General features: G+C 46.8%; 1 protein-coding gene across 3 annotated transcripts in view; it reads right to left on the bottom strand.

Annotated features, from left to right (window-relative positions):
- Positions 1-1,405: 1,405 nt before the first annotated feature.
- The window catches only part of CD151 (CD151 molecule (Raph blood group)), a 35,300-nt gene continuing 10,355 nt past the window's right edge, over positions 1,406-26,350 (bottom strand). Inside the window, exons 2-10 of one of the 3 annotated variants that reach the window (XM_030485376.2) lie at positions 21,896-22,015; positions 16,372-16,475; positions 15,060-15,251; positions 10,296-10,370; positions 9,070-9,090; positions 7,757-7,861; positions 6,734-6,889; positions 4,342-4,428; positions 1,791-3,542 (exon numbers count right to left, since the gene is read on the bottom strand). In XM_030485376.2, coding sequence (XP_030341236.1) covers positions 3,483-3,542; positions 4,342-4,428; positions 6,734-6,889; positions 7,757-7,861; positions 9,070-9,090; positions 10,296-10,370; positions 15,060-15,251; positions 16,372-16,455 — 780 coding nt within the window. In that variant the 5' untranslated portion in view covers positions 16,456-16,475; positions 21,896-22,015 and the 3' untranslated portion in view covers positions 1,791-3,482. Of the gene's footprint in view, positions 3,543-4,341; positions 4,429-6,733; positions 6,890-7,756; positions 7,862-9,069; positions 9,091-10,295; positions 10,371-15,059; positions 15,252-16,371; positions 16,476-21,895; positions 22,016-26,350 lie in introns of all 3 variants that reach the window. The other 2 variants (XM_030485378.1, XM_030485377.1) reach the window with 2 other exon arrangements.

The following is a 26,350-nucleotide window of genomic DNA, read 5'->3' as shown; positions in this document are numbered from 1 at the left end:
GCAGACAGGACCACAGCCCACCCCACTCCTCCAGTCTCACCTCAGTGAAGAGCCCTCCTGTCTTCATTCATGTTCCACCTTCAACTCACATCTCCTGAAATAGAGCAGCCAGGGCCACACATAGGTCTGGGGACAAGGTCTCATAAATGGGCACCACCCCACCCCCGTCTTACCCAGTGCATCTCAGGAGTGCACCTGCCCTCCCCACCATAGCAGTGGCACTGGCTCATCAAACTGCTACTGAGCCACCCAGGTCTGTCTCCTTGGCATATGCCTGTATTTGTGGGGTATTTAGCTGAAGTCCCTGCTCTGAGCCAAGGTCAAGCCCTCAGCCTCAGTCTTGCATGACCTGTGCCTTGCTGCAGCATGAAAATCAGGCACGTCGCTGGAGCTGGAAGGAGCAACCTTCCTTTCTAGGCAAGGGAACACTAGCGTGTCTTGTACTGCACTTTCCTGGGGCTTCATGACACCATGGCCCCAGTGCCCACAGAGTCAAGCGGCTTGAATTAGACTCACTTAAATTACAGGAGTTCAATTCACAGCACACTGTGCTGAGCCCCGAGAGCCACCGAGTGGCCATGCCCATTAGCTGCAAGCAGATGTTTCCATATGGCCAGATACAGGCGAGTTTGAAACTGGTAATATGTAGCTTTCAACCTTAAATCCTAAAGGGTAAGAAAAAGGGCACACACCTGCTCTCTTTTTGACATGTCTGTGATGCAAGGTGGCTCCAAGCTACTCTACAGCACATAGAGCAAATACCCCACACACTCTATTACTGTGGGATAACAGAGGAAGAGGCAACACCACTGCAGCAGCCCACCTCTGTCCTTATAGGCAAGACGGAAAGGCGAAAGATTTCCACTATCTCTGGGGTAAGTGGAAGCAGGTATAGGAGAGCACAGCAGAGCTCTGAGCCAATTCATACCTTCAGCTGGTCTTCTTAAGCAGCCCTGACTGGCAAAAACAGGCAGCAGCTGTGGCAGCAAGGTGAATGGAAGTTACCTGATGGCAAAGGCCCTCCTCTGTCTGTCTCAGTGCTTTGCACGTGATGAGAAAGCACAGCCTGTGTGACAAAGCTGAGAGGTCACTAATCATGCCAGCGAGCGCAGGTAGGTGTACCACAGACTTTGGAGCAGTGCTGGGAGCACACACCCCATGCACAGACCAGGGCTGACATGTAGTACCTCGTAACCTGAGGTTCTGCAACTTCAGCTCTCAAGGTGCCACAGTCTGCAGCACCCTGCTGCAGCACAGCGTAACCAGGCTGGCGAGATCAGTGACACAAAACAAGATTCCTCTCCAGCTTCCTTCTCAGCCTCGGCCTTCAGACCAGGATCTGAGGAATCCATATAACCCACCCAGCCCACAGTACCCCTTCACTTTTGGTACACAGAGTAAGTACAGAATCTTAAGCTTTATTTTTCTATTGGCCAGCAACATAAACTGGTTAGAAAAAAAAAAAAGCCACGAATATTATTACACGGAGAAAAAGTATGAAACAACTCAATGGACACAAGCCGACATAACTGTTCATATCTCATTCTTCCTGGCCTCTCCCAACCCTGTACAATGTATGTGAAGGGAATGGGCAAAGGCAGCTGTGAAGATATGCTTAAGAAACTAAAATATTGCCTCAAGCAACATGCTCAATAGTTTCCTCTTAGTTAGTAGTCAATACTTGTCAGGAACTTGATTATAAAACATGAAATAATTTAGAGATTTCTCCTTTAGATCATCGCACAATAATTTAGATTTCTTTCTCCTCTTTCCTTCTGCTGTGGAACCAAGGATACACATCAGTTCTTCCACCTCTCTTTCTGCATTAGTTAAGGATTGTTTCATGGAGCTGATGATGGGGGAGTTTCAGATTGATCTGCTCTGAATTTTAGCTTGTCACCCTTTACTGTCAGTCCAAGATTTCTGCTGTGTGAACTAAAAACCCCATAATACTGCAAGACCCTTTAGGGGTCTGGATGATTTTGCTTATGTTAGCTGTCCACTGCCGAGAGTCAGGGCTTAAGCAGCACCACTAAAAGGCCAGGCCATTTATAAAAGGGCTTGTCTTCACTGCTTAGAAAAACCAAAGCCCCACAGCCCTTTCTGCTTCATGGGTTAAAATGAAGGTGAGAGCAAGACAAGAGGCACACAAGATCTTGCGACATGCTAAGATCCTGCTGGCATCATGATGGCACCAAGTCCATGGCAGTGGTGATGTCTATGTCCTGTATGTATCCAGAATCCCAATGCAGAGAGAATAATTAATTAAAATCTATTAACAGACAGTTAACCCAGCACTACCAATTTACCAAGTACACTGGGGCAAGTGGTTGATGCCAACTCTCCTGACCTTGTCAGCAGTAACCAGTCAAGTGGGCTTCCAGATCTCATTAAAGCCAGAAAACCCTCAGCTGATTAATGAGCTCTTTGGAGGCTGATGAAACATTTGTATATATTAATTTCCTACACAAGAGAGACAAGCCTGGAAGTTTTAATTAGAAAAATCAAGCCAAGGGCATCTCTCAACATTTAAGAAATGTGAGAAGGTGTTTCCACTAACTGAACAGGCCAAAGGGTAGCAAGATAAGTCAGCTCCAGAAACAGACCAGTTCTTCACCAAACGTCAGCAGGGGATAGGTAGGAGAAAACAGAAGTTCTCTCACTCACACTGGAAGCCACTCAGTAAAACAGACCAGACCCAAAAGAATTAGACAGTAGTCCATCATCTTAGCTCCAGAACCGCTAGGAGGCAAAAGGCCTCTTGTGGCTCCTAATGGCACTGTGCTGGGGGAAGCTTCAACAAAGAGGAGGAAGGATTGCTGAGAAATCCTAAGGCACCCACATCTTGACAACACCAGTCATGACAAGATTTCAACTGCACCAAGTTGTGCTCCCAGTCAGGAGGGAGAGTAGCTCCTGCCCCAAGCAACCAGGCAGGAATCTTCTCAGGTGGAGAACAGCTGAGGACATCGGTGCACACTTGGGAGGAGGGAGAGAAATCTTCCATGTATGAGACACTCAGCTCTGGCTCCAGCTCAGCACAGAAACATCATCTGTCCTCACAGCCAATGCCTGGTGCTGCTCAGCCACTTCTCAGAGAGCAAACCACAGTTCTTGTATAGCATCCTGATACCTTCATGTTGGCTCAGGAAAAACCTCAAGAGAAATGGCCCCGGATAAATCTTGCTTCATAGTTATATCAAGGCACTGTTTCGCTAAAGCTTCTAGCAGAAGATCCACAGCTCTTGTTTCTTGACAATGAAGAGGACCAGCTGAACTCCTAGCTGCCTTCTACATAACAAGGAGGGTGACTTTCCCCCAAAGGGGCAGGTAAGGCGCTGCATGGTTTGAAAGGCATTTAATTACAAGAGCCAGTCCGCAGGTTACAGACACTTCTGTGGTGGTGGTGGTGGAGAAGAGCGGTCAGGTTGGCAGGCACTAAGGGAAGTGGCAGAGGGGGAGCAACAGAGTTCCCACAGCTATTAATATGGTTCTGACTTTAAACTCTTGTACAAGCAGCAGGTGAAAATCATCCCAAAGATCTACGGGGTGTAAAGAGAAGAGAGAAATGCATGAAAAACCAGAATGGATGCACTGGAGCTTGCAAACTAACAGTCTGAACCCAGCAGCTAGCTCCTGCCTGGGGATACCACGCTCCAGCTTGCAATAAATAGCAGGAGAGAACATAATCTGTGCTAATCCTCATAATTAATCACCAGCAGCTTCTCTGGGGTGTAATGTGGCTACTTGCCAGAACAAAGGGGAAGATGAGAAACTCCCAGAGACATCTGCATTTGGAAGAAAAGTATATCCTGTGCCCTGCCGTCTAAAATGGGAGGGAGAGGCATCCATATCCTACACCTTTATTCATCATCCTCTCCCAAATCCTTTGCAGGCGCACAGTGCCATTCTTCAATATGACACACCCAAGGGAGGAATTCTGGACGACTTAAAATAATCCTAATTATTTTAAGAGCAGAGTAGGGAACTCCAGACTGGCTCTTCAGCTGCGTGGGCAATCACGGCACATCCCCACAAGAGGTCTCCCTCAGGCTGCCAAGCCGCCTGCCATGGCCAGCACTGCCTTTCCCACAACCCTGGAGTAGAAGCGTCTCCCCCATGCCCAGCTTGCTGCACTCCGTCATCAGAAGCAAATTTTACAGACCGGTAGAAGAGGCTTTTGCTTTGGAGCCAGTGAGTCCTCGGGTCCCGAAGTTCTTGGCAACTTCTCCTTGCCAGGCAGGGAAGAGCCTAAAATCTCTGATTTTTTTTCCATCCCTCAGCTTGGGGGTTCCTTTAACTTCTGCCCAGCACCCCCAAAGCTCCACTCAGCCTTTTTACCTGCACACAAGCAATGCTGATCCCCACTGCCCCAATAATTTTCAGATGCTCTTGAATGAAGTTTTCCAGCTTGGTAATGCAACCGCTCTGCAGGGTGAAAGGAGGGACATGGAAAATCAGCTGGATTTTAACCTCTTGTTCACTTTAATCCAATGGGTGACAAAACGGACCCTTGAAAGCAATGCTATAAAAAGCCATCTGTGAGCAAGCTCTTTCCCTGACATCACTGGAAAAGCTGCATCATGTTTTGTATTGCTCTGGACCTACTGGCTCAGGAGCTGTTGAACAAACCCAAGATAGCTGCTAGCTGGGCAGGAGAAATGCAGAACTGTTCACAATACACAGAGGGAGCGTGTAATTTTTTCTCCGAGATATGATGAGAAAGGGTCCCCCACTCACTGCCCAGCACATGCCCAGAGAGGGTATTTACTCTCATCAGGCCAAAAGGCCAAGCAAATGCAGCTGAGTGGATCCAGTACCAAGAACTCTAACATGGCAAGAGCCTTTGAAGAGTAAATTCCTCCCACTGCTATTTATGACAGCAATTAATTTCAGTGTGAATCTGGAAAGCCAGCCTCTGCCTGCCTCTGCCCTGCAAGCACATCCTCGGCTGGCAGCATGAGCTTTCCCTCCCTATTTCAGGCCCATTTTTGTTGTCATAAGGCAAAAATAAATCAGTAAAAGCATTCTCTGTGTTTGTTGGGTTTTTTGTTTGGTTTTGGTTTTTTTGTGTTTCAATTTTGGAAGAGTGCCCTTTAAATAACTAAACTGTCTAATCTATCGAGGGAGGTTTTCCATGGTAACATCTGGGGGATTTACTGCATAATTTACTACTGCTACCCTCCAAGGGTGCTGGGGGCCCTTCTGCCCCAGGAGTTCACAGTGAACACATACACCTACCATGCATGCAGGCAGAGGGAAAGAGGGAGCACACAACCCTCCAGGTAGGGATGGCAAAAGCCTCACTTTTTCCATGCCAGCATTAGGCTTTAGAGCCAGCCCCAGCTGTCCTGGTATGAAACAGTTACTCCTGTTCCTTCCTCTGACCCTTTTATAGGTTTTTCTTCCCCAAAGCCACTAAAATCCTTTCCAAACTCTGACTGAGACCTCATATCATGATATGCAGCATCTGACTGAGGATCCAAACCTCCCCTCACAGCTTCTTCTCTTCTAGAGCTAGCCCAATACATTTGGCAGCCTACAGGGCCTCTCTTAATAAGACAGCTGGGCAGCTGCCTCCAGCTTCATGCAGCACAGAAAGGGGATGGGAATTGCCAGCCCTTCCCCTCAAATGGTTCCACTCTCAGAAACACCTCATCAGCCCTTGGACTCTTCTCTGCACTTCCTCACTGGGTCTTGTCTGGAAGACACAAATGTTATGGTTTCTTCCTGAAGAGCAAAACCCAGCTAAGCAGCTGGACATAAGAGGGGCTTTGGTAGATCAGAAAGACTGGACTTCATCTCCCTATTCATTCCACAAAGACAGATGATTAGTTTCCTTTTAGCTGTTCGTTGCTTAGCTTAATGCAAATGTTATTCACGCTCCTCTTCAGAGTCTTGCTCAAAGCACAGACTGTGAGAAGAAATACCTGCTCTGAAGGCGCCACTTCTTCATCCACAGCCTCCCTTAACTGTCAGGGAGACAGGAACAAGGAAAAAGCTCAAATTGCTGCTCCCCAGGCTTAATACAGCCAGCCAAGGTGATGGTTCCACTGATCAGAAAAAAGATCTATGCTACCCGATAGAGAGTGAGCAACTTAAAGCTAGGTGACAGGACTGGAGGGTGACAAAATAAATGGAAGAATTTTCACCAGCCTTATGCAAAGTGGATGAAGAAATGGTCTGAGAGCTACATGTTTGCCTACTCAGCCAGCCTGGGATTCAATTTGCTTCTTCTAGCAGACAGACAAGCCCCTCTACCTCAACTCCAGACTTCTTTTCAAACTGTAGCCCACTGGAACTGGCCTAATTTGCCTGCTCTGGGGCCCTCTTTCTTTCCCATATGCTGTTTCTTCATGCTGTAGGTCAAATCCCGTTATATCAAATCGAGGACCAGAAGTATTTGCACCTCACTGAGTAATTCCAACAACAGGCAGCTGACAAATGCAGGGTTCACATCCAAAGTCTCTTGCCAGAATCGATAACTTCTCCCACTTCCCCCTATCACCAGCATACTCTGGAGCAGCAAATATAACGTATTCTTTTTCTCTATATTGACATATAGCCCAGATGGCTGAACACTCAACTAGAGAAATGAACTCTGCTTTCTAGGGAATCCTACTGACTTTGAAGCCTGCTGACAGTTTGCAGCAATAACCCAACACCCTCTCCCCCTGCCCACCTCCTTTACATACTTTGTGATGGGCGGGTCTGAAGCCCTTTTGCTCCTTACCTCCTTGTAGATGTTGGAAGGATGGTCTCTCCGGCCACACAGGTCGGTTATCGTCTTACAGCAGCTGTCTGGCACTTTCCGTCCACTGGCCTCTGGAGATTTGATCCACAGGCTGTCAGCCCAGTCTGTATAGTTGTTGCTCCCACAGCACTTGAACTGCAGGCACACAGAGCAAAGGCTGAGCTTTAAGCACTGCAACCTCCTTCTCCCTCCAGCCTCCCACACCAAGCCTTGGGCTTCACCCTCCTTCACAGAGAGACTCCAGCTATTTCATGGGCTTTTTTTTTAGGCTACTATAATTAGTGACTTTTAAAGAGTCCCAAAGTGGCCACTAAATATCAGCTTCATCCATCTTTGAGCAGCTGTGACTTTTGGTTACTGCTGGGATGAACTGTGATCAGAGCACACCTGCAGCTGCCTCAGCTCTTAACCACTGGACTGGAGAGTGTTAACAGCGATAACAGGGCAAGTTTAATTACCAGTTAGTATTACAAATGCACCTGCGATGGCAGTATGTGTATAGTAGGCCCCATGCTTTGAAAGTGCCTGTGCACAAGGGCCCTTTCTGTGGAAGAGCCTGTCAGAATTGTGCAGCCCTAAACTGAACCACCCCTGAGCCAGGCAAACGAGCAACAGTGGCAGGAATGCTCTTCTTTCATTACATCTTGCTCTCTAGGGTACTGAGGAGCTTAATGAAAAATGTCAGCAATTTCTCTAAGGTTTGAAGTGGGAAGTAGAAACAGCTGTCAGAGTGACTTGGTAGCTCCAGTTCACTCTGGGAGCATTTCAGATGTTGTTTCCCCAGTGCTACTGGGCATGGAATTCAGAGATCACACCACGCAATTCTGCCAGTTGCATGGCCCAGGCCTTCCACCCACCCAACCTTGTCTTGAATCGGGAGCAGCAGAAGTAGCAGCACACAGAAGAAACACTTGTATGTTGGATGTCAAGAGCCCACAATGCCTTTTGTGTGTTTGATTTTGAGCCCTGCAATTAATTCTCCCTGCTTCTAAAGATACCTACCTCCTGCTGCAGTTTGTCTACTGCGCTGGTAACGCTCTCTTCTCCCTCCTTCCGGTACTTCTGGGTCATGGTGTTCTTCAAATTTTGCTTCAGTTCCATGCTCAGCTGAATGGAAGAGAGAAGTGGGATAAAACCACAAGGCAAACTCACCCCTCACAGCAATCCAGAGCCCTGCATACATTTTGTTGCCTTTGCTCCAAGAGGAAAGCAAAGAGCCTAGTGGAAGCTACAGCTTCCTCCAAGATCATCCTCCAAGGTTGGACTGGACAGGCTTATTTCCAAGTGATTACAGATCACGCCTCCATTTTAATAACTGGAAGGAAGTGCCCCAGGACCAAATTTCAGCCTGCATTACACATCACCATGTGGTTCTTAACCTTGAACACGTAAGATTGCCAAGACATACCTGCATCAAAAGAGAATACAAAACGGCCTCCTTAAATATGACTATGCCTATGTGCAGAAGACCACGTGCAGTCTTCTCCCTCTGAAGCCTGTGACAAAATACTAAAAACCGAATCACTCTGTCCAGGAGCAGTAAGAAGTCCTGGGCACGCTGGACTGAAAACCCATAGTCTGAATAGCTCTTGTATCAGCATCAAAAAGGATGCTACTGGAGGGAATCAAGTGTGCAATTGCAAAACTACTGCAAGGCCTTTCGTGATAAGAGAGACAAAGTCTGATTTTGCAAGTACAAAATTTCTGAAAGCATCATCATAAACCACCGCGATGTTCAAGTGACTGGATTCAGACATTTATTCCTGTGTAGGCTCTTTTAATGTAGCTGAATTCTTCTCACCCATCCTGGTGACAGCCAAAAAGTGCCAAAGAGCCACATCTTTTTTGTCATCCTGGTTCACACAGCAATACTGCTTTAGGCCAACACCTGTGAAGTGTGCCTAAGTTTCCTATACCAATAAACAACATCAACATGCATTTTAGATGGGGTCAATGAACGAAACAGGTGTGTAGCCTCCCTATGTACCTTTTATTCTACAAAGTAGTAAATGAGAAGTCAAGCATCTGGTTATGCTGAACTGTGAAGAATACAGTCTGCAGTTTATTCTCCCTTTGAAACACTGTTTTTTCCAACCCCATGTGTCAAATGGGGACAACACCTACCTCACAGAGATGATATGAGGCTTCATTTAGTAATATTTGCAAAATGCTTTGAGATCCTGGGCTGGGAAGCTCTACAGAAGTGCAAAGGACTTAATGTAATAAAAAGAAAGGAAAAGGTTCAGCAGCTGGAAGGCAGAGGCAAATAAAGAGGAGAGTCCATTAGCAGAATTACTTGGGAGAAAAGCCGTTACCTGCGGGCTCACGGGGAAGAACTGCAGCATGGAACAGAGATAACAAAAGAAATAGTTTAGACACACATGCATAAGCCTTAGACACCAAAGCAAGGGCTGAAATAAAAATGGAGGCAAACAGAGCAAGAAGCCTGCAACTAGGAAAGCAGGGGGATTCATCAGCGAGAGAGCAAAGGGAAGTGCAGCTATTGATCAGGGATCCCCCAAGTGATCTAAAGCACTCAAGGGTACAGCTCTAAATATGTTGTCCCTTATTTCAACCTAAGGATCAGCTTATCTTCATCCACTGTCATACATGAACCTCATGACTTTGCACAGATGGATGGATGGACCCTGTTTTCTCACCATGCCTGCCAGGATTGGTCTTTCCCTGTTAAGTATGCACACTCCTATCACCGATCCCTTCTGGCCAGAGCCAGCACAGTTCTTTGGCTCCTCACAAACTGCCAGTGCCCATCATAGTGAAGCCAAGCACAGAAGGCCCAAGACAAAAAGGAATAGCAAGGAATCCTGGCACTGAAGCCATCAGGATGGGATCCGGCTGCTTTTTAGAAAGTCATTACCATTCCCAATCAGTTTCCAGACATTACAGGTTGTCTGTGCCTTGGTGGTTAAATGGCCTTTGAAAACAAAGTGATGACTTAAGTCTCTGGTCTCTGCAACTGCAAAAAGTACCAAGCTGGAACTGCAGCTGCTGGGAGCCTGTGCTGTTCTCCAGCCCCTCAGCTGGGCTGCTAAGTAAAGCTCTCAAAAACTTCTTGACCTGAAAGGACCTCTCAGCTGGACCATTCATTATCTTTGCCACTTCAAAAGTACAGCAGCTTGCTTGCTAGATGCAGCAGGAACTGTTCACATGTCCCGAATACACTAAGTGGCACTAACATAATTTCAGTTGCTTGCAGTATGCCTTGAAGGGCCTTAGGAGAGTTCCTAGATTGACAAAGCCCCAAAAATTGCCTTGTATAAGGCTCTGCAGAAAAGCAGCACACAAAGGTGAACCACAGGAAGGAGCTGAGCAGCCTCCCTACAGTAACCACCACCACTTTGTCAAAAACAGTAAACAATCCAAGGTCTTCTGTATGAGGAGGGGAGTAAGTACAGACAGGAGAAAAGGTGAACCACAACCAAACCCTTGGTCCCAAGCCTCCAAGCCCAATTCTGGCTCGAGAAAGGGGATGATAACCAGCTGTCTTCTATCCCTGATTTGAGTCTCTAAGTCCACTCACTTGTTGGTAGTAGATATAGGCCAGGATTCCAGCAATGATCTCCAGGAGGAAGATGCACAGCAACAATATGAAGTACTGTAAAATAATGGGAAAAGCAGAACATTAGAACAGGATGTAAGGAGATGCTGAGAGCCAGCTTTTACTTAACTGGTCAAATGCATGATTGTCCTCAGTGATGCTTTTCTGCAGCAGTATTCAAAGGCAGGGGCTGGGATTAAGACCTCAACAGCTAGGAAAGGAGCAATCCCAGAGGTTAAAAAAACAACAAACAACTCACCACAGGATAACTGAACACAAGCAGCAGCAAACGTTAAGTTTAACTCACAGAGCCAGAGGGATGTAGGGAATGGAAAAGTGTCGGCAACTGAGATAAGATCACTAGACAAAAGAAAGTGGGTGCTGGAAAACCTGATGACTACACTCAATATCATAGAAAACATCTGATTCTGACATCAATATGTTTTAAAAAAATTACACTTTTGCTTGTTTCGGCACTTTTTAGGGCATTTCACCAATTTATTAAGGAGCAATGTATATTATAATGATGATTTGATAAAGCAACAAAGGTCCCATTTCAGCAAGGATATAGCAGAGCAGCCAAGCCCAAGCATAAACCATAGATTTATGTTCCCACAGACTTCTGTGGGACTCAACCACAGGCTGAAGGGCACTATTGAAGCAGATGGACTTTAGCATACTCGGGACTGTGATTATATGCTCCGCTGAACTAGGATCTAGGGGGAAAAGTTCAGCATCTCAAAGCAAAGTGAGAAGAGTTCTTAGATAACTAAGAGGAGAAAATGACTATTTCTTAAAAGGGCTTAATGGCAGTGAAATGAAGAGTGATGTACCCTGCTTACCAGAAGGAAAATCGAATGGACAATACAGAAAACTGTTTGGGAGTATTGTTCCTACACACAAACAGGAAGAAAAGCCAAACCATGTGTGCCAGATTTCAAGGACTGGGCAGGCCTGAAGACAGAGGGTGATGTGGCACTTCCTCCTTAGGGTCAAAGAGAGCTTTTTAGGGAGAACCCCTGTCCTGAAACACAGCCCCTGCCTTGCTCCTGGTCAACAATGAACAGTTTCTTTACAGATCCAGGCTGTTTTATGACTGGTATTAAATTGATCTTTCTGTAGATAAAGCTGAAGAGACACCAGTTCCAGCCATAACAAGAACCTCATGCTAAGGCCCTGTAAAAGCTGGCTTCCCCAGGACAGAACAAACAGAACAGTTCCCATTTTCTGTTTTACCCCAACTTTAGGAAACAGCTGTTCCCAAGGGATGAAGCAAACAGATCCCTGCAAATGTAAGTGGACATCAAATTGTCTCTCCTCGGCACAAAGAAGGACAGCGAAGGCCTGGATACAGCAAGCTGACCTACACAGCACAGATGCCTTCTGTTGCACAAGGGTTACGCTCCCCCTGTGCATCCTCCTTTACTAGGTATTTCCAAGCCCCTTTGCAGGACTAAAATGACACAAACACTCAGGCTTCCTCTTTCACCCTGCTGGGATTCAGCAGCTGCTAAGGATGGACAGCTGGGTTTTATCTGCAGACTGGGCTTTAATCTAAGCACACAATCTCAGGCTTTCACTCCCAAGCCCACACTCTCCCCCGCAGCCAAACACTGACCATCTCTGCAGATGCCTGTACAAGGTACCCATTCATCCCAGGGGAATGAGTCACCCAGCGGAGTGTGGGATAGCTGAAGGCTGGTCCCAACACTCACACTCGCAGGAGGTTGAAAGGGGGCAAGAAAGGATCAGAATGCCTTGACACAAAGGCTGGCTTGCTTTTGTGGGGACCTAGTTATGCCCTAACTGCTCTGACATCATTCCTCTGGCAAGGAAGGGGCAGGAAGGTGGCAGGATGCTGACAACCAATGAACTGGAAAGTTTCTTTTATTTATTTTTCCCTGCTCTGTGTCATCATGTCAGGGGCATTCAGGTAGAGCTGAGTTGTGTCACCACAGCTCGGCTCATTGTGCTGGCTTAGAGTGGATAGAAACAAACATGTACCCAGCAGACCTTAACAAATTTGAGTCACAAGGCCCTTGTGAAACCTTGTAAGGGAGGTTAGTGCATCTGCCACCCATGAATCCAACCTGTCTCTGCTCATACACTGCATCATTAACCTTATCTCCATCTCATCGTTCCCTCAGGGCTACTTCCAAATATCATGCTGACATAGGGAAGCAGCAGCTTTCACTCTGGACACATACAGAGCACAGGGCTGCTCCCCTTCCTCTTCATCAGGAGTTGCAGGGCTTTCTTAGGGGTCTGCTCTGGGAGGAGTAGGCCTGCTCTGGCATGGAGCTGCAAGGACATGCCCTACTCACTTCATGAGAGGCTGTGGAACAAGTCAGAAATGTGGGATCACCCAAAGGCCTGTAGTGGACACATGCTTGGGTGGGCTCTGGGCAAAATTCACTCTTAGTCTGGATCCCAGCCAGAGTCAGGGCTATCTGGTGTCTCCTTAAAGATCTACACAGTTCAGGTTTCTTCCATCCAGCTTCAAGAGTTTGAGTGAAGCACCAAGCTTTAATTTGTTTTCTCTGATTAACCCAAAGAATGGTTCAACCCATCTACTTTCCAAATCACTCTCTGGAGTGCTCTTTCTGCTACCTGAAGAAGAGACATGTAGCACCTATACTCCTAAGTCAGCAATCTCACTTCAGTGGGAGGACTTCAGGCTGAAACGCAGCAAGAACAGAAATCATAACCGATGGGTGTTCCCTTCTCCCTATTCAAGGTAGCAGCTAACTAGAAGTGGCAGCATGAGAGGCCAAGCCTGAAGAAAGCCACCTTCTTTCTTTATGTGCAAGGTCTTTATTTGATGGGTCCTTTCCCAAAGACTCCTGCTTGCATACTTTTGTGTATGAAAACATCAACCTTGACTGAAGCACAATATAATAGTGGTGTGTGTGCTTGTAAAGAACTGGATTGCAGCATCACAGCCAGCCAGGCTGCAGATCCACTGCCATGCCTGCTCATGGAGCCAGAGAAACTCCACATTCACTGCCATGCCTCAGCACATGACTTGTCTAAGGAGGGACAGAGGAAGGCAAATAAGCAATGACACAAAAAGAAGTAGCACAGCTGTGAGTGATGAGCAATTAAATACTATGAAAAGCCTTGAAGTGGGGCCATAAAACTCAGGTGGAAAGGCAGCAAAAAAATTCACAGCTTCCCAAGTCTTCAACAGAAAAACAAACTAAAAAACCAAATAGGCATTTTACAAATAGCACCCAAAGCTGTCAGTAATTGATTTTTAAAAGCACCAAAAAGGCACTGGAGAGAGTAGAGAGTGCTGCTTACAGAGTTCCCTTCCATATTTATGTGGGCCTCTGGTACAGACTGAAACTGGGGAAGGCTGATACAGACCCCGAGGCACTGACTGTGAAACTGTCACATCACTGTCTGAGATCAGAGCTGGCAAAGGCCTCCAGCCAGGCTCACCCAGCCCTGGCAAGCACAGCCCTAGCTCTTGTGCAGATTACTCACCAGCAGCCAAAGCAGAGCACAAGTAAGAAGAGACAATAGGCCTGTCACAACCAGCCACTCCAAAAGGATGCATGGTGTAAGGAGACAGAGTGACCTTTTGTTCTCAAGAGACAATTATTAGTTTTCTGTGGTAGAATAACAAAAGAAACCCCACCGGATTTTCATCTGTAGCTTCTGGCTGAGGCAAAAAGACAAAGGGAGATCTCTTCGGCATGGAGAGTAAGTGAAGCAAGGCCAAAAGGGACTGCTACAGATCAGGAGACTAATGAACAAGCTCTAGCAGTGCACTCACTATGTCCTCCTCTGTGTTTTATTCTCCCTTCTTGGCCCTACGCTTCCTCTTGCAGGGACTACCAGGCCTTCAAAGCAGTGGTACGAGCATCAAGCTTGCTCATGACTCCTATTTCTGCTCCTCTATCCAAACCAAAGAGGGGAAATAGGACAGTCAGGTGAATGAGGTCTTGCAAAGGAAGGAACTGATCAAGAGTTGCTGAAGTACCTTTTTCTCTGTGAAAGTAAAGAGCCACTGATAGTTATTTCAGTCACTGCGCTCACCACTGTAGCCCCGAAACTAAAAAGGTCTGCTTCTACGCTGAGATTTAAAGGGAGATTTAGAGGGAGGAAGCAGAATAAAAATCCTAGGGCTGGTCAAAATCTTTGGTGTAGGTGGGCAAGCAGTTTGCTCAGGAAGTAACACAGGGAAAGAGGTGTAAAAGCAGCAGCACATTATCAAAATAGTGCGGCTTTCTGGGGGAAGCAAAACTCTTTTTTTTTTCTTTGCAACTAAAGAAAATACTCATTGGAAATGTTCTGATTTTTGACAGCCAAATGAAAAAGTGTGTTAATTTGGCTTGAATGTACTTTCATTAAAAGACAGTTTTGCTACGGGTCTTCCAAAAGAGAATGTGGGATGGGCAGGGAAGAAGGAAGAGACAAAAGGCGCAAGATTTTGTTTTGAATAGTTTCAAACAGACATTCTTACACAAGATACCAGTATTACAACTATACTTTGTACTTTTGAACCATGCAGTGGTAAGCACATTCTTTATGTGGATGAAAGGAAATACTCTGCAACAGAACCTGTCCCCCAGGACAAGGGCTGTACTGCTGTTAGGAGCTGGAGGCCTTAGTGGTATTTGCTCTAGGACAAATAAGGTTGGTGCAGAACACAACCGAGATGTTTCCCTCCCTCCCAGCATGTTTCAAGAGAAAATGGGGTGAATCCTCCCCCAAGCAGAACAACCAAGTGAAACTTACCACTCTTAGCAAATTCCGACGCTCTTTGAAGGTGGCACAGCAACCAAGGATGCCAGTAACCATCACAACCACCCCAGCCACCACCAGAATATAAGCAGTTGCCGAATATGTGCTGGAGGAAAGCAGGCTGATGTAGTCACTCTTCTCAGCTAGGGTCCAGGCACCCACTGCCATCACGGCCCCACCAGCCAGCTGGGTAGAGAGAGAAGCAAGCAAATGAAGGACATCTGATGCGTGAGCTTCCTAATCTCCTACAGGAATTGGACTGGGATACCAGGATGTGCTTCAGTTCCATAAGCTGAGCCAGAGATTATCTACACTAAAAGAAGGACTCCCAGAGGTCTCACTGGGATGGGGAGCAGGCCCCAGTACACTGGGAGGGACTGGGTTTCAAGGCAGCCAGCTTAGCACCCCAGGCAGCCTGAGATGCAAGCCATCTGAAGCATCTACCTGTGCACAGCAATTCACACCTGGACCAGAGCTTTCCCAAATGTAGCCACACTGTTATCTGGACAACTATGAAGAAAGTATCAAATCTATTGGGGTGCTACGGGGGAAAAAAGCTTCACATTAGCAGGCTTTCCACTCACTGTGAGGGAGCAATGCTACCGACGAATGACAGCCATGCCCAACACCTACTTCCTAGACTATACACCTGGGGAGAAAGCAGTCAAGGAGCCAAACAGCCTGGCTGGTTAAACTCTAACCCTTGCAGCAAATGAACACAGAGAAATCAATGACTCCTAGAGGTCCCTTCTCTCTTTGCAAGCCTGGTGTTTCTGGAGAGTTTTATGCGGCTTGTAGTAAATTCAGACAGTTTCCTTAAAGGTCTGACCTGGAAGCTCTGGCCCAGGAAGCAAAGCGAAAAACAATTCTTTGGTATCAGTAACTTTCTGGTGGAAAGGACAAATCTAGGAAGCTCTAGTGTGGACCCAGCTACAAGAAGGTTTTTATTATCCTTGCTCTAGCTGTCCCACTCCACTGCCAGGACTCCCTCTGCCATTTTGTGTGGCAAGGGAGTGGAGTCCTCAGGCTCCCTGAAAAAGCAATCCAGGTGAACAAACAAAGCACGCTTTCAGGCTCCCTGTTATTTTCTATACTTGGCAACATGACCTTGAAACAACAGAGACTACCATGTCAAACCATAACTTCTGCAGGGTGGGCAGGCAAGCGCAAGGGACAGGGTTTCACCCCACATGATGAAACCTGGGTCCTTTTTGCCAATGACTTCACCAAGCCCAAGATTTCTGTGCCCCAACACCAAAACCGCAGTGCCATCTCTGTGCCTTTAAAATAGACTGAAGTTTCTTACCCAGAAAAAGAAGTTGAAGATGAAGAGCAGGTACTTGAGACAGATGGTCCCACATGTTTCCTTCTTTTCTGTATACTCCCGCATCTTCCTGGCTCAGCAAGTTCCTGAAATAAAAAAAAAAAGAAAAAAGAAAAGCTTGACTGAGCCACCACAGCCCTTCTCCCCAAAGGGCAGCATTACTGCTCCCCTCCTGCAAGAACTCACACATCTGACCTTTTCCTGAAGTAAGCCAGTGAGCAAGCCATTCAACTAACTTCAGGGATGCTAGTCAGTGCCTGCTTAGAGAAAAAGCTCTTGTATCCATGTGGGTGACCTACACAGCAAGAGACCTCACACCGTATGAAAGGAAGACAGATGGCACCAGCATGTGGCCTTCCTGTACTGCCTTCATCCTCCTTTTCTCTCCCCATCCTGCTGTCACTTCTGGAGACTCATTTTCCTTCAGATCAATACTTGCAGTGAATGAATCAGACCTACTGTCTGACTGATTAAGTCAAACCCAAGAATTATGATCAATGTTATGGTGAAGAACCTTCAGCATAGTTCATGCTCACTTCTTCCTATTTGAACCGAAACAAATGAAATGCCAGACCTGTCATCCAGAAAATCCAAGTATCTGGCTCCTGACTGCAGCCTGTAACTGCTGCTTCTGAAGGAAGCAACAGAAACCTCTGTCTTTAACATTTATGGAATCATCTGTCTCCAAAGAATACTCTTTCCTCACTGGCATTAGTTACAACTGTCTTAAATAGATCCCTTTCTAAGTTTTGGGTACTTTTAATCTTTACAACCATAACTGGGAATGTTTCTGTTATCCACTCAAATGCCCTATCCTTTCTGAACCCCAGCAATGTGTTGGAGTAATTAATTTTCTTCTTCACTTTGCTTATTTCTCCTGCAGATACATAATGAAAGGCAGTTCATTGTGGGTAAGTCCCCATGCAGTGTACCAGATCTGCTACACTCTTGAGCAGGTTTCTTAGGAGTAGGGCTGCAACAAGTGCAGCTCCATGTCACCTCACTGCCTCCTGTTGATGCCAGAAGGTCTGAACCTATTGAAACAAACATTCTCACCACTGCATGACCAGGCACACAGGACAAAAGCATTGCTCCGAGCATCACTGCCATCATCACCTCTGTAAGAGGTTTGCAGAAATACATCCAAATTCTGCATATACACCTCTTAAGCATTCAATTAAAAAAAACTCATCCCTTTCCTTCCCTACCAGCCAGTGGGGAATGATGCAAACATCTTGCACCTATATCAGAGCAAAATGCTTTCCTAAAGCAGCAATTTCCCTGGAAGCATGCAAGCAAACAGCCTCCCCCTTTTTGAGAGGCACAGAGTTCCTGCTCAGTCAGATCACAAAACTTCTTCCCGCAAGTGACATGAGCTGCAACCCAGCCACGCAGTGCACATCTACCTTGGCAAGCCCACCGCAACACACCTGACAGTAAACAAAGTGAGCGACAGGTACACGCAGCCAGGCTGCCCATCTAGTGGCTATCAGGTTGGGTCAGGCAGTATTATCTTTGCTGCTACATTGCTAACATCTGGCTTTAGAGCCCGGGGAACCAGGCTGGGAACAGCAGCTGCCCATTCTGCAGCATAAATGTATTTTATTTGCAGGGAACTGTTTCCTTTTGCTTCATGCCAGCCCACTCAAAAACCCCAGCCAGGCCTGTGCTTCGAAATTAGTAAATCAAGCTAACAGGGAAGGCAAGCGTGAGAACAGGCTTCAGACCCACCCATGCCCATCCCCAGTCACCGCTTCACAAGAAAACATTTTTCTCTAGAAGAACATCTGGCAACAACAGTTGGCAGCAGAAGGCTCTTTCACTGCCAAAGGGGGCAGCTCTGAGATGGTGGCATATATCAAGGAGAATAACTCTTCAGAGTTATCTTCAGAAGAGATCAGAACCTCCAGCAATGCTCAAATGAATTACCATGTTGCAGCACAAAAAGGCCCAGGGCAGTGGGGAGGGCTGGATGCTGGTGGTACTGTGTGCACTGAACAGACTTGTAAATTCTCCATGAGAAGACGCCCTGTGAATGCAGCGCTCACGGGAGGTGACAGATTTACAGCTCCCAGAGGCTTCATCTAGCCACAGAACAGGCATGGCAGCAGCGAGGCAGGCTCCTGCAGCCAAACACGCCTGCACAACCCAGAACAGGTACCTCAGCCCAGAGCAGAGAGATGCCTTCCAGTAACACACTCTAAGGGTTGTGCTTGGCTTTTTGCCCTCCCCTTCTAACATCAGGGCTGTATGCAGAGGGAAATGCACCACAGGTTTGCTGAAACTGGCCCTGGTTCAGATAACTGACAACCAGGGGATGGTAACAGTGCTCGCTGTCCTTGGGCTGCCTACCCCCTTGCTCCAGAGCATTTCAGGAACCTTTCCCCCTTCCCCTCAAATTATATCCTCCACCACAAAACAAAACAAAAAAAACCAACTAACCAAAAAAAAAGCCACTACAGCTATTTCCAGGTATACAGAGCAGGTGCCAGGCCATAGCGAGGGATGCTAGCTTGTCCCCCCTTCTGATCTGAAAGCTCAGAAATCCCAGACTGAGCCTGAGCTGCATCTTATGCTGGGTGAGGACCGGGCAGACGCACAGCTAAGACTGTACTTGCATTCAGATAGCAAACAGTCTGAGATTCCCCTTGAGACTGCAGGTCCTGCTCCACTGAGCACCACGTACAGGTCTTTCAGGCCAGCTTGGCTTCACTGCCAGGAGGAGAGGATCTGCCTGTTTCCAGAAAGCTGGCAGGAAACAGCTGCAGGTTTATAAAGCACGATGATTCACACAGGGGTAGCAGGCCATGAATCAGAAGGCAGTAAGAGCTGTCTCCTGTCTGATTTAACCTTCCTAGCCAGGAGCAGAACTGACAGCACTGGCTGCCTCTGCACGCTTAATGACTCACCCAGTGAGCTATTCAGGGAAAAACAGCCCCTCCAGACCCTCTTTTTGGAAGTCATGTGTTTGTGCTCCTTGCCTCCCACAGGGTGGCCTGCTGCCTCCCCTCACCTGCAAAGACAGGGTCTGGCTTTAGGGAGCTACACTGGTCTTCAGGGAAAACAAGTGAGACCCCGGTGAAATGTCTCTCCCAGAGAGCCCAGGCAGTGGAGGGGGGAGCCACAATCTGCCTCATGGGCTAAGGGTGACTTGGGGCTCTGAGCCCCATGGTCCCAAAAAGCACAGAGGTGTTGATCTGTGCCGCAGCACCAATATGAATATGTAGGGCCTTATCCTGAATTCAATGACATGACCAGGTTCTCTTGGCTTCAGTCATCTTTATAAACAGACCCCCAGAAGTGAGACAAACCACTCTTCAAACCAGACAAGAAGCAGCAACATTAAGTAACACACATGCTTATGCTCTATTTTAAAACACTGAGGCAAAGCTCTATTCTGAATCACATTGATAATTACAAATGATCTCTCCAGTAGACAGAAAATGGCAAGCTATGCCACAGGGGTGTATTTACAAATGCATAACAACATATTAATTATACCTGAGCTTCATAATGGGAGGTGCTTTGCTAACTGAAAAAGTGGTGAGAAGACCAAAAGCACTTCGGAACGAAGTTCACTTGGTCCAGTCCAATAGACAGTAGCTTCATGAGCAAGTTATATTTAAGCAAGCAGTCATTGGATACAGGCTGTGAAATTTACTTATAGAATGGAGAGAGGTATTCCTACGTAATTCACCAGCAATTAACAATAGGTTACTACTATTCCACTCCCAACTGCAATGTAGCAAGGAGAAATAATGCTCTAAAACTAAATGCACAAAGAAAAAAAAAACCCAAGGACAAACTCAGCGTGACAGAACCTGCACATGAATCCAAATCTCCACTCTTCAGAGTGGAGACACAGACCTTCTGCATGAACTTGGGCAAGTCCCTTAGTGTGTCCCTTGCCTCTGCTCTTCCTCTCCAGTGCAGGACCCTCACCTTTCTCTAAACCCAGTGACGTTGCAAGGATCTACACAGAGAACCCCTGCCGACAGAATAATGCCAACTGCAAGGCATGACAAGCTCTGGGTGACTGGTGTATTGGCAAAAGCCCTACAGCAACACAATTTCACTAGCTCAAAAGTGCTTTTGTCAGTATAGGCTACTTTAGCCAGTGAACTGGAACAACCTCTTTTGGGGTTAGTAAAATCCACACTCATTCTGCCCTGTCTGACTGCAAGCCACAACCTTCCAGGTGGGTAAGAACACACAATGCGTGACTACCAGGCAAGGCAGTGGCCAATTCAAAAGTGAAACCATTCCATGGCCTGATTTTCTTGGGCTCTCATCCTACTGGACTGAACCCTTATGTCAAACCAGACAACACAAACGCACCAGAAGTTGAGCAGTTTGGCTCCAGTTTTGGATGCTGAGCACCTGGGACCACAAGCACTGCACAAACAGCTCTTTTGTCATGCTGAGCCACCTAAAATCTCAATGGCAAGGCTTGCTCTGGTTATCCCACATCAGACCATTGTCTCAAATCAGACCACTGTTATTTTTATTTGCTGGCCCAAAGGCACATACAGGCACATACCCACACCCCAGCTCAGAAAGCACATGGCCTGCACACATGCACACTCCTCCTGGCTAGACATTCATTTAGTCATCACAGGCACTGCTTGGTACATTTGTCTCAACTTGCACAGTAACAGTACTTAATTAAACAGCAAAGAAAGTCAGGCCTGCAGGCTTCTTCTGCACAACCTGCCCTAAGGCAGCATCTGATGGATGGGGAAGAAACAATGCCAAAACAAATGAAATAGCTCCCAGGCCACTAAAAGCATCATTACTTTTAAGTATTGATTTTTGAATGATAGATAGAAAATTGGTATCCAACGCATCAGTGATGTCTACCTCATAGATAACTTGTACGCCACAAGTTAGGTAACTTCTAACATCTTTGCCAAAGCACACAGGAAAGACTTGCTGCAGGAAATCCTGCTGCACTAGGCTGATATGAAAGTACATTTCCAAAGGGCTGCAAGTCCAACATTGTCAGCCCCCTGCTAATAAAGCCACCTCACACACCCAGTGGGCATGCTGACGGCCTGGAGGGCAAGGCTCAGCCTTGCTGGATAACCCTGGCCCTAAGGCAGGTCTTAGCAAACAAGGCAGACATCCTCCCCTGGGTATGTGCAATGCAGGTGTGGGCCAATAACCTGTTATCTTCAGCAAACTGAGTGAAGACCTCATTCTCCAGTAAGGCTAAACTCCAACCTTTGAAAACATGATTTCTCTAAGTTCCCCCTCTGTAAGATCAAAATATTACCACCACCACTTACCCACCCCACTGTACATTCTCAGAAAAGGCCTCCAGCTGCTTATCATCTTGCCAGCTCATCTCACACAGCCCAGAACGCAGCCAGAAGTGATTCAGTAAAGGCTTCCCAGGAGACGAATTCTAAAGCTTGCTGTTGGAAAGCTCCTATTTACACAACTACCAAGCGCAAGTATCCATCCCAAACCAATAGCTAACATGGGTCAACAGTCTTGCACTGACCTCTCGCCACCAAAGCAGCTCACAGCACCAGTGCAAATGTTCTGTCTTCTATGAGTGCCTTTTTCCAGCCCTCTCTTCTTGCTGGCCCTGCTCCTCTACTGGATTCAGGAAAGCAGAAAGCTGAAAAAGAGATATGCAGAAAAACATTAACTATGTCCTAGATTATTTTGGGAATCAATATTTGATAACACACTTTGCCATAAATTCCTCCTTTTAGAAAAGTACATGACTACAGAATACACCTTATGAATGCATTTGATTAAACTGCAATGTGTACACTGGCTAAGGGGGGAGAAGAGCCAAACTGTGGCACTAGGAGCATGAAGACCTTCTGATGGTAGGAAGCTGTCAGAACAGGTTTATATTCTCTGTTGCATTCCGTAAACACAGAGTGCCTGCAAAGAAAAAGCATACTAGGAAGTCACCATTTTTGTCAGGCTCTATCCCTGCTCAAGTATAATCAAGACACAGGTCTTAAGCACCATGGCAGGCGCTGCTGGAAAACAGCTCCCCTGAATTCACCTGCCACTGCCAGCCCCTCTAGAGCAAGCTTCAACTTCCCAGTGTAAATACACAGTACCTTCCTCAGATAAGCAAAAAGCCACAGGAAGGTGCCTTGAAACTGAGCAGGAGTTATTTCTCCACAACCTTACTACATCTATCATAGAACGGTTTGGGTTGGAGGGGACCACTGAAAATTATCTGGTCCGACGCTCTGCAATGAGCACAGACATCTTCAACTACATGAGGTTGCTCAGAGTCCTGTCCAGCCTGACCTTGAATGTTTCCAGGGATGGGGCTTCTACCACCTCTCTGGGCAATCTGTTAGTGTTCCACCACCCTCATTGTAAAAAACTTCTTCCTTAAATCTAGTATGAATCTGCCCTCTTTCAGTTTAAATCCATTACCTCTTGTCCCATCACTACAGGCCCTACTAAAAAGTCTGTCCCCATCTTTAAGTCTGATCCAAGTATTGAAAGTCCACAATAAGATCTCTCTGGAGCCTTCTCTTCTCCAGGCTGAACAACCCCAACTCTCTCAGCCGTAACATGCAGGAGAGGTGTTCCCCCTCTCTGACCATTTTCATGGCCCTCCTCTGGGCCTGCTCAAACAGGTCCATGTCTGTCTTGTACTGAGGACTCCATAGTTGGATGCAGTGCTTCAGGTGTGGTCTCACCAGAGCAGAGCAGAGAGGCCCTCAGACGTGTCAGCCACACCACTTAGGTTGGTGTCATCTGCAAACGTGCTGAGGGTGTGCTTGATCCCACTGTCCGTGTCACTGATGGACAAGTATGGACCATTGATGGTCCAGTGTGGACCCCTGAGGGACACCATTCATCACAGATCTCAATCCAGGCATTTCTGTGGAGGCAGCTATGCTGCATAAGGCTGCTGTATAGGAAAATGGCCTCTAGCATCCCCCCTGTCCCCTGCTTTTCAACAATAGAGGGTCCCAAATGTTTTGCAATCATTCGTACCACCACATCCTCAGCCATTTCACCCTCATCCCACAGCAGGCAGGTTTAATTCTCCCTGCAATGTTTCCATTGGCATTGCAGGTAGCAGGATGCAAAGGGTAAGAGAATAGCATTCTTCCTCCCTAACCTGTCTGTTTGCACACAGAATTAATGATCCTTTGAGCTACACCCTGACACTAACTTACTTTCTTATCTATCGCCCATAGCAGGGTATGGAAGCAGTAATACTTCCCGACTTGCCTGTGCAGGATAATGGGGTATTTGCAAGCCACCCAGGAAGAGAAAGTTACTTTTAATTAGTAGATCAAATTTAACATAATTCATAACCACATTAACTTCCTATTACCTTCGAAGGGAGGTTCCTGCAGGCCTTTAAGTAGCATAGTATGGGAAATACACCTTCACTTATAATCAGCTTGGATTACCCCTGCTTCCATTCTCTATGAAAAGGTAAGGGCTAGAAACCTGTTGATTCACATTACTATGTAGCCTCCAGCCCACAAACACATCTCTTGGGAGAAACAGTGGAAATCCCAGCACCTGAAGCACTGAGAAACAGACCAAACACAATCCTGGAATCATTAAAGATCAGACAAGGAGTTTTCTGAGACACTGGGAAGAGGAGGGAAGGCACAGGCAGCGCGGTCACCTGCAAAGCAAGCAATAGGTCTGAAGCATCTTCAGCCCCAAGGCTGGGCTCAAACTCTCTTTGAGCAGCCCCTGTTTCCTACCACTTATCCATCTGCTTCATGCTGCTCCCACAGTCCTGCCCTTCCAGAAGAGAAAGCCCACCCAGGATGCAAAGCTGAACACTTCACTTTCCATCTCAGCATGCTGGAATGTGCTGGAAAGTCAAAGTAGTTGTGCCTCTAGAGCTGGGGAGAAGGCAAAACACAAGCCAGACATCCAGTGAGGCAAAGAAGCTCCTTCTCAGGAATTGTCATTTATAGTTGTGTGTGTGGCAGGCACACAGAACAGATTTTTGTCCAAAACCCTTCTCCCTGACCTTCACAAGGAAGCTGAACTCATTTGGCACTGCTGAATGAGATTCCCCAGACCACAGCTTGGAAACTGCCTTTATCTCCTTCTCGCTGTTGTCTAAACTGATTACATGCTCCTGAGGGCATGGAGTCATCTTCCTTGACTGTACAGTGCCTAACACAAAAGGATCTCACCCCTGAGCCTTTTAGGGGCTGCTGAGAAGTGAGAAATACACAGCAATACTTTCCAGCCACATCACCTGCTCCTACTAGCAATGTGCACAGTGGTTCTGGGAGAGGTGGAGACAACTTGGAAAGCCAGCTACATTCAAGAAGTAGTAAGATCTCTTGGTGATCTTTGGCAGACCCCGCTTGTCTCAACTGGGAGAGCACCCTTCTGAAGAACTCAGGATAAGCAAGATCCCATCCCGTGAGTTTGGGAGGATCTCACCTCAACACCCTCTGGGTCTACGCATCATCTCCAAAGGAGTGTCACAGTCCTGCTATCATCCCTCGGGACTTTCTTCCACCCTGGTTTGAACTGCTGTGTTTTGAATAGACCCCTCAAGAGAGATGAAGACCCTTAACTGCTGCTAACGTTGATGAGAGTCAGGTATCCAGCACAGAACTGTGTGCCTAATACACCTGAAGAGCCACCTGCTCATCGAGACAAGACCTGTCTCTCCGGAGAAGAGCACTAAGCACTTCCACTCATTTTTTTCAAGACTATTTACTCCCCGGGGGGGGACTTACTGAAGCATAAATAACAGCAAACGCACATTTCAAACTCAGCACGGATTTACTGCACACGTACCTCCGAATTAAATGTTTTATGAGGGGGTTAGTCAAACCTGGGCAAGGTGATGGCTGGCCTCGGGATCCTTGGGGATAAAAGGGACCTTCGTGTAAAACCAATTTCACAACCATTCAGAAAAAGAAAGCATAAGAGAGAAAGAAAGAGTGATCAAGCATGCCTGGGACCGCATGTGTCTCTGCTCTAGCACTGCTCCACTACAAAGCAAACAAAACCCCTTCACAGGGCTTTCTGGTCCACACAAAACATACACATCCAGCCGCATCCAGAGAGCAGAAAGCCCCTGTCTGCTCCTCCCAGAAGTGGATAAACAGGGAAGTAAAACGGCCTCTCCAAGCACCCAGTCTTCATCCTGAGCTGGAAGACAGGCCAGAGATGGGCACGCACTGTGCAAGCAACAGGAACTCTTTCTGTGTCAAACAACATCCTCTTGTATCTCATAAGGCCTCCTTTATCCTGAAGGATCCCAAAGCACTTTACACTATTTATACACAGGAGCCACTTCACTAGTCATTGAACTGAGGAGAGGAACAATAACTGTCTCTTTTTCTCTCACTCAAAGCATGAGAAATCAGTGCCTGGTGTGTGTTTGCAGAGAGCTCATAGCAATGAGGGTTTGCCACCGCGAGGAACAATAGTTCAGATAGGTCACGGTTAGCCCACAGACAAGACAAACTCTTCACTGCAGCCTTCTATTGGTAGTTTAAATTCTGTTTTCCCATCTCTGTTCATGGGCATTGTGGGGTCTGTGGGTATTTTTGTTTGGTTTGTGTTTTTGTGTGGGGTTGGTTTGGTTTTCTTCACGCAAGGCTTTGTCTGCCCTGGAGAGCTTACCAGTAGCATTCATCCACATTTCTAAACAAAATAATTTGGGCAGAATCAGCTTTCTGCCTGATCCCTTCCTAATCGTTACATTTGTTTTCAGCAAAGCTGTTGGGCCCTCAGTGTTTTCAGGGAGTGCTCACAAAGCCTCCCTGCCCCACAGCCACGCCAGTACCAAGCCAACAAGCACTAAAAATCCCCCCAGCCCCCCCGAAGCCTATTCAGGCAATACTGTTACATGAATTTAAAGCACTCTCCAAAAAACGCAGCAATGATAACTATTTGTTCACTCTCTACAAATAACCAGGGTTTTACACAATAGTTTGAGCTCAGGGCAAACACTAACCTAAGAACACGAGCT

This window comes from Strigops habroptila, chromosome 4 (assembly GCF_004027225.2).
Source record: "Strigops habroptila isolate Jane chromosome 4, bStrHab1.2.pri, whole genome shotgun sequence".
NCBI classification, from domain to species: domain Eukaryota; kingdom Metazoa; phylum Chordata; class Aves; order Psittaciformes; family Psittacidae; genus Strigops; species Strigops habroptila.
Note: the sequence above shows the minus strand (reverse complement) of the source record. Positions and strands in the feature narration are given on the sequence as shown.